At 33.4% G+C, this 21,560-nt stretch overlaps 1 protein-coding gene across 1 annotated transcript in view; it reads right to left on the reverse strand.

Annotated features, from left to right (window-relative positions):
* The window catches only part of Cntn5 (contactin 5), a 494,625-nt gene that overhangs the window by 241,920 nt on the left and 231,145 nt on the right, over positions 1-21,560 (reverse strand). Inside the window, exons 10-11 of the mRNA XM_076841939.2 lie at positions 20,962-21,091; positions 18,851-19,001 (exon numbers count right to left, since the gene is read on the reverse strand). Coding sequence (XP_076698054.2) covers positions 18,851-19,001; positions 20,962-21,091 — 281 coding nt within the window. The remainder of the gene's footprint in view (positions 1-18,850; positions 19,002-20,961; positions 21,092-21,560) is intronic.

The raw sequence follows: 21,560 nt of genomic DNA on the forward strand, positions 1-21,560 counted from the left end.
TGAAAGAATGAGTATTTGATTTGACCAACCTTCCAACTGCATTGGATATTTGCTTTTAATTTAATTATTTTTTATTTTTATTACTTTCTTGTGTTTACTTTGTGCTTTGTGTTCTTAATTTCTTAAAGCATATGCTTAGACCATTCATTTTCAAGTTTCCTCTTTTCTAATATAAGTATTTAGAGGCACACAATTTCCCCTAAGACCTGAAATACAAGGAAAACATGAAATTCCCCTACTATCATGATGGAGTCACTTTTTCCTACAAAACTATTTTGCATATTTTGAGACAATGTCATGAGCTATATATAATGTTATGGTTTAGATACAAGATGTGTTTAAGCAAGAATATTCAGAATTTAAATGATAGGATTATGAGGATGTAACCTAATCAGTTCCTCCTAGTTTGAGTGGACTAAATGGGTGGGCAGGTGGGTCATGGCTGGGGGAGGTGGGTCACTGGGAGAGTTCCCTTGAAGGGTGCATTTTCCCTGCGGCCCCTTCCCCTTACTGTTTCCCGGCTGTCAGGAATGGCGTAGCACTCCTCTATAACACCCTCTGTCATGATGTTCTGAGCCCAGAACAATGTAGTCAGTGGACCATGGACTACACCTCTGAAACTGAGTGAGTCAAAATGAACTTTTCCTCCTCTAAGTTGTTCTTGTCAGGTACTTTTTTCAGTGACAAAAACCTGACTAACACATAGGTTTTGAAATATGTTTACTTGCTCAATTAAAGCTTTTATATAGGGACCATCTTTATGTTTCTTCTTCTATAGTCTATTTTTCTGATATTGATGTGTCAAGTTTTCTGATGGTCAGCATTTAAATGATACATATCCCTGAACTATTTAGCTTTCAATTTTTCCATTTCCCTAACTTAAAAAAGCTTTTGCAAACACATGATTGCTGGGTTTTTATTTCTAGTTCAGCATTTATAGTAATTTTTGTTGGTTTGGGTTTGTTTTTACTAAACTATTTCTTGCTTTCTATTTGTCACTCATTTTCTATTTTGTTGGGACAAAGAAAAAGTACCCCAAAGCATGGTACACTTTGGAAGGTTGAGGATGTTGACCTGAAGGATAATGGAAGGGCCTCAGAAGCAAAGATACTTTTTAACATTTTCCTGTCCTTCTTTTTCCTGTTCCCCCACCCCACCCCTGTTTTCCCTCCAGGGTAGACCATAGAAACTATTTCTTTTTCCCCAAGGAAGCTCATAAAAACTAGAGCCTCACTTTCCCCAAACCAGACATAAAACTAGAAATGTTACTCTAACTTCTCTTCACCCGCCCTTCCATGTTAGAGCTGGCCATAAAAACTCACCTACCTTCTGCTTTGTCTGATAATAGATCAAAAGTCTATCATTCTAGAGGGTTTTTCCTATACCGAGGAAGATGGAGTGCTGTACAAGAGGACAAGATTAATCTGAATGGACAGACCCTGCTGGACTCTCCCTCTTGGACTTTTACCATTAGGTAATAAAAAGCAAAACATTCTTTTGTTTAAGAGCATTTCCATATTACTTCAATTCTTCATTGATTCTAAGCCTAAAAATGAATATTTTTCTCCGGGATCTTTGGGTCTTCAATTATAAAGACTCCCATCACGTAAAACTTGAATTAAATAAAGTTGTGAACTTTTTCTTGTGTCAATCTGTCTTTTGTTATAGGAGTGCAGGCCATATCCCAGGGTGAACACAGATGTAGCACTTTTTGGCCTCTATACTATATATACATCTTTTTCCTGTGTTTTTATTTTTAAACTTTTTCCATTACATTTATTTCCTCAACTAGTTTGGAAACAGTATACATGATTTTAATTCTTTGCCTTGCGGCACTAAAAATTTAAAAAGGCTTAAACTTAGCAAATTTTAAAATAAATTCACACATGCACCTGTTTCCAAATAACTAAAGCAACTTGCATTTTAAATACCTTCTCACATTATTGTTTTTAGGTTTTTGATTATTTTTCTTGTCCCAGAGTATTAAAAAATATTTGTGCTTCATGTGATGGCTTTTGCCAATCTTAACCCACATATTGATAATTTTATTGCTTTTCATTCTTTATTGTGTGTCAACTGAGATTATGTTAAGTAAAATTTTAGATTAAAGTTTTCAGGCCATCAGGTAGTATAAATTAGTTTCTGGTTTGTGGTTACAAAAACTTAAGTGATAGATACCCTGTACTCATCCAAATCAGCCCTAAAACACTGAAGGAGACAATTTTTCTTTACAACTCTCTAAGTAAGATGGTTTATTTCAAGTGCACTCTATGCTTTAGGGATAGCAATTTGTGCAGTCTAACAAAGGCATTCTCTGGGTTTTGTCTTATTCCTTCTATGTCTAGTCTTCTATTCTTTTATGTCTAGTCTTCTAGTCTTTTATTCCTTCTATGTCTAGTGACATGTAAAAAAAAATGCTTGCTGCTAATATTTAGCAAATATCCTTGAAGTGAATGGTGGCTTTCATACAAGGTTACTGCTCAGTGCTTGGGTTTCTCATTTCCTTTGGTCTTTCTTGCCAGATCATCGATGAAATAAACACAAAACTATATTTATTTAATGTGTTTTTTATTTAAGTCATGTTTTAATTCATTTTAGAAGACAGATTGAGTAGTTAATGTGTGTTTTTCTATAAAGGAAAACAAACCTACTTTTAAAAAATTAATAAAGTAGATATTGTTCCAAAATAGATGTGAATAGAATCTTTCAATGAATACCATTTTGTTACTAAGACAAGCATAAGCTCAATCTTCTTTTTAAAGTTCTTTTCAGTTTAAACTTAGCTATTCAATCTTCCCAGTTTATTTTGCATCTTTATATATAATTTACAAATTTTACCAAAGGTGTAGATTTTATTTATCACCAAAGTTCCCTGGATTCATGATTGTACTTTTTACAAATTCTGAACTCTCTTTCTAAATACTCTCTATCCCTGCATGTCAAAATTTTATTCAAGAAACATTTGAAATAGGAGCTCTTCCAAAAGTTTTTTTTTTTTTTTTTGTATTTTTCATCCAATTTTTATTTTTTTCTCTCTGAATTCTCAAAGTTTTTTGCACAGAAGAGTACACTTAGAACTGGTTTTGGATTCAAACAGAATTGGACCCTCTCTCTAACTGTGCAACTTGCTCTGTGTTAGAGCTTAAGCAATCTTTCTGTGACTTGATTATTCAAAGTATGATAATTAGAGATCACCCACTGCAACCTGCATGGGACCCATGCCCACAGAAGGCCCAGGTCCACCCGTCAACCCATGGGGCAGACATCCTCCAGAGCCTAGCCTCTGGCACAGGTCCGCCTCTTCCAACCAGCAGACTACTGTGGGAGCCCAAGTCTGGCCCAGATCTGTCCACACTGGCTTGTGCAGAACCCAGGTCCAGGGCGGGTACCAGTTCACTCCTTCCCCACCTGGGAGCCTAAGCCTAACCCACTTCCATCTTGGAACACTGCAGTCATCGCCATTGACTTCCCCACACAGTAGCCCATGACTTTTTGGCAGCAGACAAGGCCTACAAGCAGCTACATCTCAGAGCAGGCATCCCAAAGGGCGTGTGAGGCCCACTCTTTCAGCCCCATCTCTAAGACATTGCTTCCATCTTGGGGCACCTTAACTATTATCTCGAGTTACCTTGGCTATTGCCCCCACCACCTTTAGATGCAATAGCATACATTGAGGGACACCAGCAGGATCTGGAAGCCCAACATCAAGGTGAGGTACAGACAATCTACAGAGATACTTTAAGAATATAGGGAAGAAACTGTAATATCTCAGATCCACACTGCAAGAAAGGAAGACACATAGACAACATGAAAAAACAAGGGAGGAAAGTGCCCCAAACAAATCAGGATACCATGATAACAGAACCCATGGACAGCAAAGTTGATGAAATGTCAGAGAAAGAGTTCAGAAGGTTCATAATTAAAATGATTTGTGAATTAAAGAATGAGCTAAATGAGCAAATACAGGCAAAAAATTGATCACTCCAACAAAGAGAAAAAAGAGCAAATAGAGGTAACAAAAGATTACTTCAAGAGAGAGATAGAGACTCTGAAAAAAAAGTCAGAAATGCTTGAAATGAAGGATACAATAAATCAAATAAAAAAACTCATAGAAAGCAGAACCAACAAACTAGATCACTAGGAAGAAAGAACATCAGATAATGAAGACAAAGTATACAATCTGGAAAACAAAGTTGATCACACAGTGAAGATGGTAAGAAACCATGAACAGAACATCCAAGAATTACGAGATGGCATCAAAAGACCAAATCTAAGAGTTATTAGGATAGAGGAGTGCACAGAGTTTCAAACCAAAAGAATGCACAATCTCTTTAATGAGATAATATCAGAAAATTTCTCAAGCATGAAGAACAAATTGGAAAACCAAATACAAGAAGCTTAATGTTCACCAAATGTACAAAATTACAACAGATTTACACAAAAACACACTATAATGAAAATGCCTAGCATACACAATAAGGATAGAATCTTAAAGGCTACAAGAGAGAGGAATCAGATCACATATAGGGAGAGAACAATTTGTATCTCAGCAGATTTTCCAACCCAGACGCTCAAAGCCAGGAGATCCTGGAACAACATATACCAAGCTCTGAAAGAAAATGGATGCCAACCAAGAATCTAATATCTAGCAAAACTAAGCTTTAGATTTGATGATAAACAAAAGTTAAAAAAAAAAAACTTACAACTACAGAACATCCCCAGCAAAATATTCCAAGAAGAGGAAATGAAAAACAATGATGAAAATCAGCAGAGGGAGGAATTACACTAAAAGAAAATCTAATCAGAGGAGAAACCAACTCACATTAAATACCAAAAATAAACAAAAATTACTGGGAATACAAATCATGTCTCAATAATAACCCTGAATGTTAATGGCCTAAACTCACCAAAAGACATAGACTAGCTGATTGGATTTTTTAAAAAAACCCAAAACAAACAAACAACAACAACAACAACAACAAAAACCAATATGTTGCCTCTAAGAGACTCACCACATAGAAAAAGACATCCAAACATTGAAGGTGAAGAGTTAGGAAAAATCACACCATTCACATAGACTGTGGAAGCAAGCAGAGGTTTCCATTCCCATATCAAATAAAGTAGACTTCAAACTAAAGACAATCAAAAAGAATAAAGAAGGACACTACATACTTCTCAAGGGAACAATACATCAACAAGACTTAACAATTATAAATATATATGCCCCAAATAATGGAGCCTCTAAATTCATCAAACAAACTCTTCTCAAGTTCAAGAGTCAAACAGACCACAACACAATAATTTTGGGTGACTTTAACATACCGCTTTCATAACTGGATAGATCTTTCAAACAAAAGGTGAACAAAGAAACTATAGAACTCAATAATACAATCAATAACTTAGACTTAACTGATGATATAGAATATTTCATCCTTTAACGGGAGAATACACTTTCCTTTCAGAAGCACATGGATCCTTCTCTAAAATAGAACATACACTATGCCACAAAGAAAATCTTAGAAAATTTAAAAAGTAGAGATACTAGCCTGCATTCTATTAGATCATAATGGAGTGAAATTAGAAATCAATGATAAAATAAGAAATAAAAATCACTCCAACATCTGGAGACTAAATAATATGCTACTGAATAAACAATGGGTTGCAGAAGACATCAAGGAGGAGACTAAAAAAATTTTAGAGGTGAATGAAAACACACATACAACAGATCACAATCTCTGGAACACTATGAAAGCAGTTCTAAGAGGAAAGTTCATTACATGGAGTTCATTCCTTAAAAGAAGAAAAAGTCAACAAATAAATGACTTAACATCACATCTTAAAGCCCTAGAAAAAGAATAAATCAACACCCAAAAGCTGCAGAAGACAGGAAATAATTAAAGTCAGTGCTGAAATCAATGAAATTTAAACAAAAGAAACATTTGAAAAAATTGACAGAATAAAAGTTGGTTCTTTGAAAAAAATAAATAAAATTGACAGATCCTTAGCCATGCTAATGAAGACAAGGAGAGAAAAACTCAAATTACTAACATACATGATGAAAAAGGAAATATCACAACAGATACTACAGAAACACAGAAGATAATTAGAAATTATTTTAAAAATTGTACTCCAATAAAATAGAAAACATTGAAGGCATTGACAAATTTCTAGGGTCATATAATTTGCCCAAATTGAATCAGGATGAAATACACAATTTAAACAGATCAATTTCAATTGACAAAATAGCAGACACCATCAAAAGTCTACCAACCAAGAAAAGCCAAGACTGGATGAATATACAGCTGAGTACTATAAAACCTTTAAAGAATAACTAATACCAATTCTCTTTAATTTATTTCAGGAAATAGAAAAAGAGGCAGCACTTCCAAACTCAATGTAAGGCCAATATCACCCTGACCCTAAAACCAGGCAAAGACACATCAAAGAAAGAAAACTTAGACCAATATCTCTAATGAACATAGATGTAAAAATTCTCAATAAAATTCTGGCAAATCGAATACAAAAACATATCTAAAAGATGGTGCACCATGATCAAGTGGGATTCATACCAGGGATGCAAGGTTGTTTGAATATAAGGGAATCAATAAATGTAATTCATCACATCAATAGACTTAAAGAATCATATGATCATCTCAATAGATGCAGAAAAAGCATTTGACAAAATACAGCACGCACCCCTTTATGTATAAAACACTAGAAAAATTAGGGAAACAGGAACATATCTCAACATCATAAAAGACTATCTATGCTAAGCCCCAGGCCAACATTATGCTAAATGGAGAAAAATTGAAGGCATTCCCACTAAAAACTGGAACAAGACAGGGATGCCCTATTTTACCACTTCTATTCAACATAGTTCTTGAAACACTGGCCAGAGAAATTAGACAGACAAAAAAAAAAAAAAAAAATTAAAGGGATACACATAGGAAAAGAAGAACTCAAATTGACACTATTTGATGATGATATGATTCTATACCTGGAAGACTCTAAAAGTTCCACTAGAAAACATCTAGAACTAGTAAATGAATTCAGCAAAGTAGCAGGATATGAAATCAACACCCATAAATCAAAGGCATTTCTGTATATCAGTAACAAATCCTCAGAAAGGGAAATGAGGAAAACTACCCCATTTGCAGTAGCCTCAAAAAAAATGGGAATCAACGAAAGAGGTGAAAGATCTATAGAATGAAAATTACAGAACCCTAAAGAAAGAAGTCAAGGAAAACCTTAGAAGATGCAGAGATCTACTCTGTTCTTGGATAGTATTATCAATATGACCATATTACCAAAAGCACTATGCAGATTTAATGTAATTTCAATCAAAATCCTAATGACATTCCTCATAGAAATAGAAAAAGCAATCATGAAATTCATCTGGAAAAATAAGAGACTCAGAATTGCTAAAGCAATCCTTAGCAGAAAGAGTGAATCAGGTGGCATCCCTATACCAGACCTTAAACTATACTACAGAGCAATAATAACAAAAATAGCATAGTATTGGTACCAAAACAGACTGGTAGACCAATCGTACAGAATAGAGGACACAGAGTCTAACCCACAGAATTACAATTATCTTATATTAGACAAAGGTGCCAAAAACATGCATTAGGGAAAAGATAGCCTCTTCAAGAAATGATGCTGAGAAAACTGGAAACCCATATGCAACAAAATGAAATTAAACCCCTCTCTCTCACCATGTACAAAACTCAACTCAAAATGGATCAAGGACTTAGGAATAAAACCAGAGACCCTGCGTCAAATAGAAGAAAAAGTAGGCCCTAATCTCCATCATGTGGGATTAGGTCCCAACTTCCTTAATAAGACTCCTGTGATGCAAGAATTAAAATCAAGAATCAATAAATGGGATGGACTCAAACTAAAAAGTTTGTTCTCAGCAAAAGAAACAATCTGTGAGGTGAGTAGAGAGCCTACATCCTGGGAGCAAATCTTTACCCCTCACACATCAGATACAGCACTAATCTCCAGGGTTCATAAAGATCTCAAAAAGCTAATTAAAAAAAAACCCAAATAACCCAATCAATAAATGGGCCAAGGACTTGAACAGGCACTTTTCAGAAGATGATATACAAGCAATCAACAAGAATACGAAAAATTGTTCATCATCGCTAGCAATTAGAGAAATGCAAATCAAAAGCACTCTAATATTTCATCTCCCTCCAGTCAGAATGACAGCTATTATGTATACAAACAACAATAAGTGTTGGCGAGGATGTGGGGAAAAGGTACACTTATACACTGCTGGTGGGACTGCAAATTGGTGCAGCCAGTATGGAAAGCATTACGGAGATTTCTTGGAAAATTGGGAATGGAACCACTATTGGACCCAGCTATTCCCTTCCTCCATCTATACCCAAAGGACTTAAAAACAGCATCTTACAGGGACACAGCCACGTCAATGTTTACAGCAGCATAATTCACAATAGTTAAACTGTGGAACCAACCTAGATGCCTTTCAATAGATGAATGGATAAAAAATTGTGGCATACATACACAATGGGATATTACTCAGCAACAAAAGAGAATAAAATCATGACATTTGCAGGTAAGTGGATAGAGTTAGAGAAGATAATGCTAAGTGAAGTTAGCTAATCCGATAAAACCAAATGTTGAATGTCTCATTTGATATAAGGAGGCTGATTCATAGTGGGATAGGGACAGTGGGCATGGGAGGAATAGAGGAATTCTAGTTAGGGCAGAAGAGTGGGAAGGGAAGGGACAGGGCATGGGGTTACAAATGATGGTGGAATGTGACGGACATTATTATCCAAAGTATATGTATGAAGACAAAAATTATGTGAATATACTTTGCATACAACCAGAGATGAAAAATTGCACTCTATATGTGTAATATGAATTGTAATGCATTCCGCTGTCACATATAAGTAAAAAAAAGAGTGCTAATTATATTTTCCCCATAATATTATATTATTACAGAAACTATAATGAAGTAATGCACATACCAAACACTCAATACGCAGTAAATGGTATCTATTTTTACTATTTCTCAATGAGGGCAGCTATTGCATGCTGTGTTATAGGTTTCCATATTAGTTTTACTTCCCATCAGACAGGTACCTCCTTGGAGGAAAGGGTTCTCTCTTACTTATCTTAGTGTCAACTGGTATAGTGTTTAACCTTACATATGTTGAATATAGTTTTTTTTTTTTTCACTAAAGTGAATCAAATTAAACACAACTGTGCCTAGACCATGTGGCTGTGGCATGAGGGAAAGAATTGGATCTACCATTCATGAATGAAGAGATGGGGAAACAAAATTAGTTCTGTACCCTGAATCCTCCAGATGCAAAATCTAGTCCTCACTTTAAAACATATAAATATATTTATATGTTTTAAATATATATATATATTTATATATATTTTATATATATAACACACATATATTTATACATATATCACTTTATATATACATACATACGTGTATATGCGTGTGTGTGTGTATATACACACACACACATATATATTTAAATTTTCATAAGTAATTCTTATAGCAGAGAGAAGTGTGATAAGGACAATATTTATTTATTTTATCTGTTAGGGGAATTATCTATAAGATATTTTCATCACAGTTGAAACTCACATCATGTCTATTATTTGTAACCAGACCTCTATTTCTCATTATGAATCCACTACAGTTGAATTAGATTGTGATTTATGCAAAAACTGAAAAAAAGTGACTATGCAACTCTCAGAGGAAGCTAAAAATCTCTGCTGTAAAATACTTTTTCTAAGCATCTTCAGAATCTATTCTCTTCACTATTCTACATTCACTGAAGAGTCACTTGGGGAGGTAGCAGGATCAGTCACTGGCATGTACTTGGATGCTTGAATTCCCAAGTATTTTAGATGTTGTTTGTATTAAGGACAAATTAAGCTGGAAGTTGCAGTCTAGGGGGCTTTTGGAAAGAAAAACCTTTAAGCAATTAATGCCTTGTTCAAGTTGTGCCTGTGTGGAGAGCACACCCAGGCAACTTGTGTAGCCATTTATAGTAACTGGGGTAAATGAACCATAGTTAGAAGTAGAATTTATGGACTGTTTGCTAAACTGGTAATTAGCTAGCAATGTAAAGCCACAAACTGGAGATGCTCGTAGTACAAAAGAACCAGGATTATTTTGTTGTCATCTGCAGCTTAAATTAACCAAGCTCCTCAGTGTTATTTTCCATGGGGTATTGGTGCCTGTTTGGTTACATTTAACAATTAAGGGGGGGGGGGGATATGGAAATGAGAAAAAAAAAATGGACATGAGATCAGAAACGAGGAAAATTTGAAGACATTTGAGGAGGAAACTTTAAATTTTCTATGACCTTAATTTGGGGAAATATCAGGAAGAAAGAGTTGAGGCTTCCTGATGGACATGTCTTTTGGTCTTTGGCATTTAAATGTATGTCATTAATTTGAAGAATCATGACCATTATTATATTATGTAAACATACTACTAAAAATGGAATTAGTGAAAATACCTTTCCTGCTCCTTCTTATTCAGCTATTTGGAATACTCTGAGCACAATGAATTTGTATTATTTTGGGTTATACATTCCCTGAGGAGAACAAGTTTAGAAACACTGAATATCTTTTAAGCCAATTTATATCAATAATATAAAAAATATTAAGGCACATCCCAGAAGCACCACAATTAAACTAGTTTTAGAATTATTTGGTGCATAATATCTGACCCATTGATCAAGGAAAAGACATGGCCATAAATATTTCTTATAATTAGGACAATAATCAACACTGATGTGATCTAGTTTATCATAAAGAAGAGAAAGTGAAAAATCATGGCAAGATTAAACTTTGGCCCGTGTCTGTAAGTTTGCAGTTTGACTTAATGACATCTGTTGGAAGGAAAGTTAAGCTTCATTACATACTACAAGATTTCACTCAATTGTTGACTATTAAAAAAGTAAGTCTTGCAGAAGTTGAGGATAGAATGGTGATTACCAGAGGCAGGGGGAAGAGGGAGACGGAGGGTTTGATCACTAAATTATAGTGAAATAGAAGCAAGAAATCCAATGAGCCAGTACATGGTAGATTAATAATAATAATAATAATGATAGTAATAATAATATAATAAATATATATCTTAGAATGCTAGAAGAAATTTGAATGCTTTCACCATAAAAAACGATAAATGTTTGAGGGGATAAATGTGTTAAACCTGACTTAAACATTATACAATATATACATTTATCAAAATATCACATTACACTTCACAGAAATGCACAATTTTTCTGTTGCATGTTAATTAAAAATATATCTAAAAATAGGAAAAATTATAATAAACCAGAAGTAACAAAGTGCTGATAAACAAGTAAACTCATCCATATTTGGGATTGCATGAGAATCTTTTTTATTGAATATTATATTTATTAAGCACTTCAAAGCCAGGTACCCCTGTAATTCCAGAGGCTTAGGGGGCTGAAGCAGGAGGATTTAAAGTTCAAAGCCAGCCTCAGCAATTTAGTGAGAACCTAAGCAACTTAAAATAAGAGTGGGGATTTAGCTCTGTGGTAAAGTATTCCTGGGTTAATCCCTGGTACCAAAATAATAACACCACCACCACCCTCAAAAAAACCTCAGTATAAGATAAACTAAGTATAACAAACCTGTGACTTTAAAAGGGTACAAAGCTTATTTCTTTTTCAAAGCTGATATGCCATTTAAGGGGATAGGAGGCATAATTCTTGAGGTCCTCCAGGGATCCATGTTTCTTTTTTTTTTTTTTAATTTGTCTTAGTTCAAATTTTATATGATATAACCATCTTCAATTTACAGTCAATGTGAGGTTAGAGAGGGACTGAGTAGGATTGATTAGGTTTCTTTTAAGGATGTTACTCAGAAATTATATAATTACCTTTATGTTAATAGGATCTACTCATCTGTTAGATCTAACTAGTTCTAAAAGAGCCTTGAATGTATTTTCTAGCTGTGTTATTTTCAATTTAAAGCATAAGCAATTCTATTACTAAAATGATGAAAATGTCATTTGAATGCAACTAACCAAATATTTTCCTCATTTGGAAGTTCATTTGAATATGAGTTGTGTGAAAAAGAGCAAGGAAGAGAAAATTTACTATGAAGTTGGTCATGTAGTTTTTGTATAGAATGTAGTATAGAATGTGAAGCTGAGTCTTGACAGAGAGAGAGAGAGAGAGAGAGAGAGAGAGAGAGATTGATTAAGAGGAAATCCCAGTACTATTCTCCATGTGAATTGAAATACAATTTCATTGCTAAACAATTTGATTGCTAGGATCACAGAATTATTGACTAGAACCAGGCTTAGTTTTAAAGTTCAGTTTTGCAATTGATGATTTTGAACAAGTCACTTAGTCTCCCTCAAGTGAAATTTCAAAATTTGTATCAAAGATAACAGTAACTAACTTGAGGGGGCTGTGGATTGACACGGGAGGTTAGCAGTTGACTTAAAATTTATCTAACATCTTTCAAACTACACCTTCCTCATAACTTATCTGCTTGACTATTTCCAGTGATGAGAAAACACAAGAAGATAGTTCTTAGAGTAGGATTTTAAATATTATTGAGAGTGACTACTGTGCTACAAAGAGGGAGAGAAAAAGGAAAATTGTAGGTTAAGTTCATAAGGTAAAGAAAATGCAGGAACTGTTTTGGGGAATTGTGACTGTCTGGTGTAGTTTTAAAACAGAATGCGTTGGAGATTTTTATTGTAGAGGGCAGGCATGTGCTGAGAAGGACAGTAAGATTAGAAAGACACAAGAGGGAGAAGGACAGTTGAACAACCCAGCAGGCTGGCATAGACTGTTAACTCCACGTTGGTAGATACTTAACGTTTTATTCACTTCATTGCTGATACTCAGAAATGGAGTATCTACGAATTATAAATACTAGATATAACCATATGGAATTGAATCACTATTTATCCATTTTTAACAAAAATGGTAATTTTATGGATTCCAACTTAATAATTGTTGGATGGATTAATGAATATGTGAGGGAAATTTATAGAAAAACCTCAAGAATCATATTGGTGATTTACAATTAAAAATCAGTAGAACACTTAACCAGTAATTTCAGCAGAAGAAAATACAGTGAAAGCTGGGATCAGGAATATTTTATGGGAAGGACAGCATACCATATATGAAGAAGAAGAATGGGGAGAAACAAAGAGCACAGTTTAAGATGTTTGCTTCTTATTTGCTTATGTTGGCCACCAGATGAACAAACAAAAAAATCCCACACAATTCCGGAAAGAATAGTAACTCATGTGCTCAAATCAGTTTAAACTTAAATTTATGTTCATTTTAGGTCTACTCAACTGGCCTAAAATAGAATAAGAGAGGGAGCTATTTTGAAATGTTTGTAAAATTAAGAAGTTTCTTTCCCTAAAGACATACAGAAATTTAGCAAAAAGAGGGATGGTAACGTCCTTCCTTTAGGTTCAAATTAAATCTAAATTATTTGAATTATATATTTAGGAATATATGTCACCTAAATTTTCTGAAGAAAGTTCCCCCTGAAAATGTTTAGTGTATCTAAACTTTCTTTACTGATTATGAAGCAGATTATAATAATTATATATAATTTATAACATGTAGAAAAGCATATTGAGGATTAAATTTATCTAAAAATATCCAAACTCTTATGGAAAAGCCTGTGAACAATTAGCTGCATTTATTTTCCGATTTTTAACTGTGTTTGCATGCTTGCACATACCTTTTCTTCAAATAGAATTTGTTTTCTACCTATATGTTATCTATTCCACTGATGACCCATCATGATCATTTTCTCACTGTCCTTAAATATTCACCCAAAAGCTGTTTTCAAAAACTACAACATTCCATCCTGGTGTGGTGGTGCACAGAACAGTTCAAGAGGTTGATGCAGTAGGATCAGAAGTTCAAGGCTAAACTGAGCAACTTAGTGAGAACATGTCTCAAAATAAAATTAAAAGGGCTAGGACATAGATCAGTAGTAAAGTGAACCTGGGTTCAATTCCCACTACTGAAAAAAAAAAAAAAAAAAAAAAAAAACAGTGTTTCAGTGTTTCATATGGATATATGTGTGTATGTGTAGTGTGTGTATATATATATATATATATATATATATATATATATATACACACACACACACATATATGTGTGTGTGCATGTTTTTTGTGTACTTTATTTTTGACTTTCCCTTAATAAACTATGCACGCATTGTCACAACTTAGAATATTTTTAACCTTTTGCCTTGTAATCCTTAATACTTATTAATTAACCTAGTATGTACACATATGTAAAAATTATACTTTATACTGTATGTATTATTGGTGATTACTCTTTTTATATTTGCTTGGTACTTAAGTATATTTATGAATATAATTTAGATTTTATGCTTAATGTGTATTTGTGCTTTAAACTGTCTCAGTCTTGTCTCTTTTTGCTATTTCTCTCAGTTTTCCAGAATCTCACCCTCAATTACGTATTTTGAAGTCAGTCAGGTGTACCACCCCTACTCTGCTGTGTGTATTCTACCAAGGCCCTAGTGCAGCCCACCTGGAGTGAGGTATTCACCAGAGAGGTATTCTTCTCATCCTTATGAGTATATAAATGTGAATTAACTCTCCTAGAAAACTTAAAGAGTGTCTGCCTTCTTGTGCTAAAAGAAATACATGCAACTATATAACTTCCACAATTCACAAATTTCAATATAATTCTTCTGTATTATTATTCATCAACATTATTATTTATTAATCACTTCAAATTGCTAGATTTCTAATCTCCAAAACTGTTTTGGATCAGTACAGATGGCTAGAATAAGAAAACTAACATTTTTTGGTGTCTTAAAAAAAAAAATGGCCTTGCTGTGGTAGGAATGTCCCAGGCAGCCTTTGGAGTAAATGAGGACAAATTTCTGGATTTAGTAGATGTGGGCATAAAGTAGAAGATACCCCCTGCTGGTTTCTTATGAATTTACTGAAGTTCCAGAGGTCAAGGCTTCAACCAGCCATTGATTATTTCTTAGGTTAGCCTATTTCTTCTCAAAGCAGTGATTTATTTCTCCTACGGTTCAAGCATTCATCCATAGTCTTAATTTCCAATGCTGCTATGATTTTGTATTTTTGTGTGTGTGTGTGTGTGTGTTTTACTAGCAGTTGAAAGGGAAAGTGAAGAAGGTAGTTGTTCACAGTTAGTTTTAGTTGAAACCAGGAAATGGCATCCTAACCTCACAATAATGAACACAAGGTAATTTCCTCATCATCCCCTTTAGCTCATCAGACCTATGGAACAAGAGGCCATCTCTGAGAGCTAACTCATTGCAGACTGTAAGCAGTTAAGGAGTATTCAGTCACATGAAGTCCTATGTCAGCCTTTCCTCTTAAATATCATTTTGATCATTTTATTTCCTTTGAAGACATAGGTTTTAATTCACAAAGAAAGTTAAATGATGTATTTTTAATACATGTATGCTCATTTTCCCTCATTAAACAACTTCTGAGACACTGAAAACAATCTGAGATACCTAGGGTCTACATTGCTTTATGTTCTTAATATGTAAAAGACATTGTCATTGAGGAAACAACAAAACAGCTTGTTCATTAGCAAACACAGCATGTAGATGGAAACAAAGGGACAGAAACAAGACCCTAATTATACCCATGAATTTCTCTTCTTCCTGAGAAAGATTCAGAAGACCATGCTTCCCCCCAGTAACAATGTCCTGTAGGGCTTTTATGAAGAATATATTTCCCCATATGTCTGTGAGTCAGTATGTGAGCTTGATCATTGCTGCCTAATAACACAACATGAATTCCCACTAGAAGTCAACTAATGGGTACTTCAAGCACAATTTTCTATGCGTGTTAAATGAGTAGGTTGAAAAGTTTGCCAATCTGAACCTCCTTTGGTGTGCAGGGAATATTACACGGAATTTTGGACAATACTTTGCCTAAATTATAGTCCCATAAAAGAAAAATTATTCTATAATACTGCTCCTTTATAGAATAATTGCTATTATTTTGGACTCAAGATTTCCTAAGCACCCATTTGAATTATATTCTAGTATCTCTGTAATTGGTACTGTCCTCAGCCTAGAATGAAAACGGGTGCTTGAATCACTTTAAATTTTAATAATTGTGAATAATTTTTAACCACGGGTGGCCTATTCTATGAGGTTCAATCACAGTTTATGTATGTACCAATGGAAAGGAAACAAAATAAACTGTACCCTTACCCAAAACTATAAATTGTTTGTCTTAGTGAAGATTTTATTTGTCCACAAAAAAGACAGAAATTGAACAAGCAATAATGGAAACTTAATATGTGTGCACTGCTGGAGTGCTTCTTGATGATTATATTTTAACAAAAGTTAATGGCCAAGTAATGGAAATAATGAGCTGAAGTGAAAATCCAATATGAGTTTGATGAGTAGAACATTCTGAGTGGAAGTATACTAAGGAGAAAATCCCTGTGAAATGTTTAACTTGCTATGGCTGCTGAAGTTTATTAGTTTTAGTATTAAAATGGAGATGATGGATAAAGGAAACTAAGTAAATGAGCGCTGGTGATCTTCAAGAACGATGGGCAAAACCTGTAGGACAATTAAAGAAGATGTGTAAAAAGAGGAACTGTTTTCAAAAGGCTTTATCTCTGTTTCCATGAACTCCTCGTGTATGGTCATATGTCTGTACATCATCTGTGAAGCTGATGATGAAGAAGCAAATATTCAGCCTGTAAGTGGAGGAACCTATCCCAAAGACACTGAGCTAGGTTAATGATGAGAGTGGCAATGTCCGCAATAGATGATAAAAGTGGAGATTTGGGGCTCTTGTGGCCAAGAATGGTTATTTGGGAACAGTTTGATGAACAAATCCATCACAAAGATTATCCAAAAGACTGCTTTAGTCCCAGAAAATTCCTTAAGTATAGTTTCCCTTAATTACCACAGAAAGAAAAACAGAATTATAAAATTTATCATACTAATAATAATAGAAAATGATGCTAGGACTGAAAGGTTCAAAGGTTCAAATGGTACTGTCATTATTACCACCACCTCCACCATTACCACCATCAATAATCTCAAGTAACATTTACTGAGTGTTTAATAGATGCTATCAACCAGCCTATGTAATTTTCCCATAAAATTTCATTCAATTCTGACAACCCACAGGAGTTATTCTTTTAAGTTGCAATTTTATAAGGGAAAAAGTAGGTAAGTTGTTAAAAACCTCATAATTTGAAGGGTAAGCAGGACAACTGAGTTCTGTTTTTACATTTTGCATCATATTACTAAGTGTTAAAATGTTTTGCAAATTGTAAATGCTATAGACTTAAGATCAGTCATCATCACTAGTAATAATGTGACTGAATATCTAAGGAGCAGTTCATATTGATCAACCTGTGACACCTTCCATGATATAACCAACTACCAGCTATAAAAAACTTATGAGCTCTGATATAATCTGTTGTCTTTCACATTTTAAATATATCAATGAGAGCCAAATTAATGGAACATTTTATAATATATAAGCAGGCAATGTATGTGCAAATTACATTTTCTTCTAAAAATCATATGGTTTAAGTTATTTCTTATAAAAAATTTGGCTTCAGCATAATGATTTCTCTGTTTCCTTAACAAAACAGACAAATAAGAAAAGAGCTGTGTTTTTAAGGCCTCCTCCCAATAGAAACAAAACAAAACAAAACTCAGACTATTCTGTCAGAATATGGCAGAGAAAGGTAAACCTTTGATTATTTGATATTTTGCTGATAATGGATTTTTTTGTTGATTATTTGGTATTTTGCTGATAACGCAAATGATTGTCTATAATGCTTGGATGCTATAACATTGTACTTAATAGTTTAGGGTTACAGTTCATTTAGCTCTACATTCAGATTCAACTGTGTAAATTCTCTAAATTTTTCAAAATACTCCAAAAATTAATTAAAGAATTATTCAAATGAACTTATAATATTGACTTAAATTATTTAACTATAATTTTACTTACCTCTGTACAGAAATAAAACAAGTCAAATTCCTTCTTTCTTATAGACCAAAATGAAAAAAAGAGAAAACCCTCTAAAGCAGTAATATGAAATGTTATTTTTATATGAGGGAAGTTATTTTTTATTAATCTCAATTATTTTAGTTTCATTGGTAACATCAATATAATAATGATTGGCATATATAGATTGCAATGTAATGATTTAATTCTCTCTTCAATTTTCTCCATTTGTATTGTGATAGTTTGACTTTTACCAAAATTTGTCAAAGACAAATGTTTACATGTTAAAAATTCTTCTGCACATTTTAAATTTAGCTGTGGCAATCAAAGTAATCCAGTTTTTGGTTTTTGTTCTTTTTGCATCAACATGATTAAAAACAAAAGGCATCATTGGCACAGAAATCACATGACACAAATTCTATCATAAAATCATCATCCAGAAGATCCAGAATATGTTTTCATTATTTCTATTATTAACATTGAAGAAAAACACAACCCTTGAAAATGATCATGTAATTTGTGGATCTCTAAATATCTAGACCCAAAATGAAAAACAAAGATAACTTGCTTAATGAAAGTGTTTGCTTTCTTCACTACCTAGAGAAATTCTGAACTGATGATAAACTGCAAAGAGGCAAAGAAATCTGACCATACTTAGGCAGAACTTTGATTTTCTTTTAAAAATCACTAAATAGATAAACCACAGTTAGTTTATGAAATATCTCACAACATCTGTAAGACTCTTTTACATACTTCACATGTGTCCTCTGCAACCTCAAAAATGTCTGATGTTAAGCTATTAAAATAGAAGAGACTTCTTACCTTTTGTTCTCTCTTACTGCTTTATCTCCCTTCTTCCAAGAGATGGTGGGCTTGGGAGAGCCTTCAGGTTTGCACTCTATTATCACTTCTCGGTCTTTGGTGACAATTATTGTTTTCTTCACTTGATTCAGTGCAAAGGTAGGAGCTGAAGCTATTAGAATGGAAAGGTTAGTTTTACCCAAAGCAATGATAATTATGTTTAATTGATGATTCATCTAGATATTTTGACATTTTCCTCTAGGATACATTTTTCATAAAGGCATTAGCAAAATTTTTATTTTATTATTAATTAATAGATATTTATCTTTCAAATAGCAGATGTTGGTTTTATTTGTAGTGAGATCCACAGATAAAGGTTGTTTAAAAAAATGACTTGCTTTAAATGTGATTACCAGCTTCAGTTTGAAAGACTGATGGCCAATGTGTGCAGAAAGTCAGGCGGACAACTAAGGAAGTTTAAGCTTTCTTTGGAAAGACAGTTATTACCTGTGGAGAAGACAATACTATGACTTCCATCTCCTTACTCTGAGTCTTAATTTAATCCACATTTTACTTTAATATTATACAAAATTGAATGTTTTAAATGAAACAAAGTTTTTAGGAAATTGAATTACCTGAATTTTAATTAAAATATTTATTTTTTGCAATTATTCATCTATGCATGATCATTCATTAATATTGCTTTTATTGGATTTTTATCAAGATGCTTCTATCTCTGAAAGATATGCCTGGAAGTCTACAGTATCTGAGACAATTACTTATACAATTGGACAATTCTGTGTATATTTCAGAAGAATTTTATGTTCATAATATAGCAATATAACAAATGGCATAATCACATTAAAATATTACATGCATACAATTGAGATATGTTGAGAGACTGAAATAAAAATGAAAAAAACTATGAAGAGATAGCAGTTAACATTTTTCATTGCCTACAGGGAATACAGAATTTATTAAAGGTAATTTTGAAAATATGTTTAGTGAATAACAAGGGTTAGAGAATGTATATAGGTAAAGAACTAAAGACTCAATTGTTTCATTCTGAGATGTTACAGAGTATGAATTGACAATACATTAATATTTACTGTACAAGATGTAGGAAAGTTAAACAGACTACGGTTTCTATTCACTCTAGATTTTTTTATAATGTGCAGAAATGCAACTGCAAATATTCATAATTCAATAAGTTGATTAATGATGAATTATATTTGGATTATATTTATAAATGCTAGTTCTCCAGGTTTCCGAGATTTTTGGTGTTATGTAAATGTAATATTTTGGGAATTTAAGTGGGGAGTAGAAAGTATGCTTTGTCTTCCCCCTATTTGGGGGAGACAATGAATTAGGATCACAAAAGTATATCTCTTTGTATTACAACCATCCCATAAACAAAGTTTAGGAAACTATCAGATGGGAAAAAGTAAATTAATTTCAGTGTTCAAAATATGCTTATTCTGGATAGACTGTTTCACTCTATTCACTCTTTCCTATAATATTTAAATAGTCAATCTGTTGCTAGTGTCCAGTTTCCATTCTTTTCTTTTTTTTTTTTTTTTTCAATTTTCATTCTTATGAAAGGAATAGCCTCTGAGCCTGCCTTGCCTGACCTCCAGAGGCTTTCTCATTTATTAAGAATTATGACAACTTATGTCCCATTAGAAGAGAATGATTTACCCTGGAGTCCTGTCTTGTAGGAAACACAACTAGTGCTAGTTAGGAAGTGGTTAGGGAAATATTAACCTTCTATAGAAGCAGGGGTTGTAGAATTCCATATTCAGATACCCTATACTCTCAAGGCATTTTTCCTTGAGTTATCATATGTTCCATTATATGATTTTTAAAAATGCCACCGCAAAGATATATTGTATAAACCATTTAAGATTTCAACTAACTATAATAGCCCAATAAACAAAAAGCTATGGTACAAACTGTAGACAATATAAACCTGTTTGCTAAGGCTTACAGAAAATATCAACAAGATATAGTATTTCTTTTTAAGCCATAAAATAGATTTTTAGAACCACGTCATAAAACTTCTTTACAGTAAGAATTAGAGCATGAAAAGAAGCAATCCTTCTTTTCTACTGATTTACTTAGAAATTTCATACCTAGAATCTTCAGTTCAGCACTTGCATAAATGGCTCCGTACTTATTTTCAGCTAAACACTGATACATCCCAGCATCTGATTGATTCACGTTGTGGATCATCAGTACTCCATTAACCATGTCAACCCTACTCTGTAATGGAATAAAAAAATTACATCTAGAAAGTAAACAACCAATGAAAAAACCTCTAATTAATGAAGTTAAACACTATTTCACAACTAAGTAACATAAATTTATTGTTTATTATGTCTCTTGTTACATTGTAACTACTTCTTAGTCACTAAGGGAAGTATAACTATATTTTCCTATCATTTGTTTTAGGAGTTTTACTTTCAGTTTTGTTTTTAATCTGAGCTGACTTTTTTGCAGACTTAAACTTGTTAAAGGCAGCAGCAGATGATACTTTAATTGGAATTCCTTTTGCAAAGAGGAAGCAGAGGTTCAGTGATGGAGAGGATGGAGGTGGTGGACATGGGATCAAGGTTAACAAGAGCTCAGATAAAAGAACAAGCCTTTCATTCTATTGATCTGACCAGGAATTTGCCTTTTCTTTCACTTCCCAACAAACTAACACAAACAGAAAACCACACTGCTACTGGGT

This window comes from Callospermophilus lateralis, chromosome 2 (assembly GCF_048772815.1).
Source record: "Callospermophilus lateralis isolate mCalLat2 chromosome 2, mCalLat2.hap1, whole genome shotgun sequence".
Taxonomy (NCBI): Eukaryota; Metazoa; Chordata; class Mammalia; order Rodentia; family Sciuridae; genus Callospermophilus; species Callospermophilus lateralis.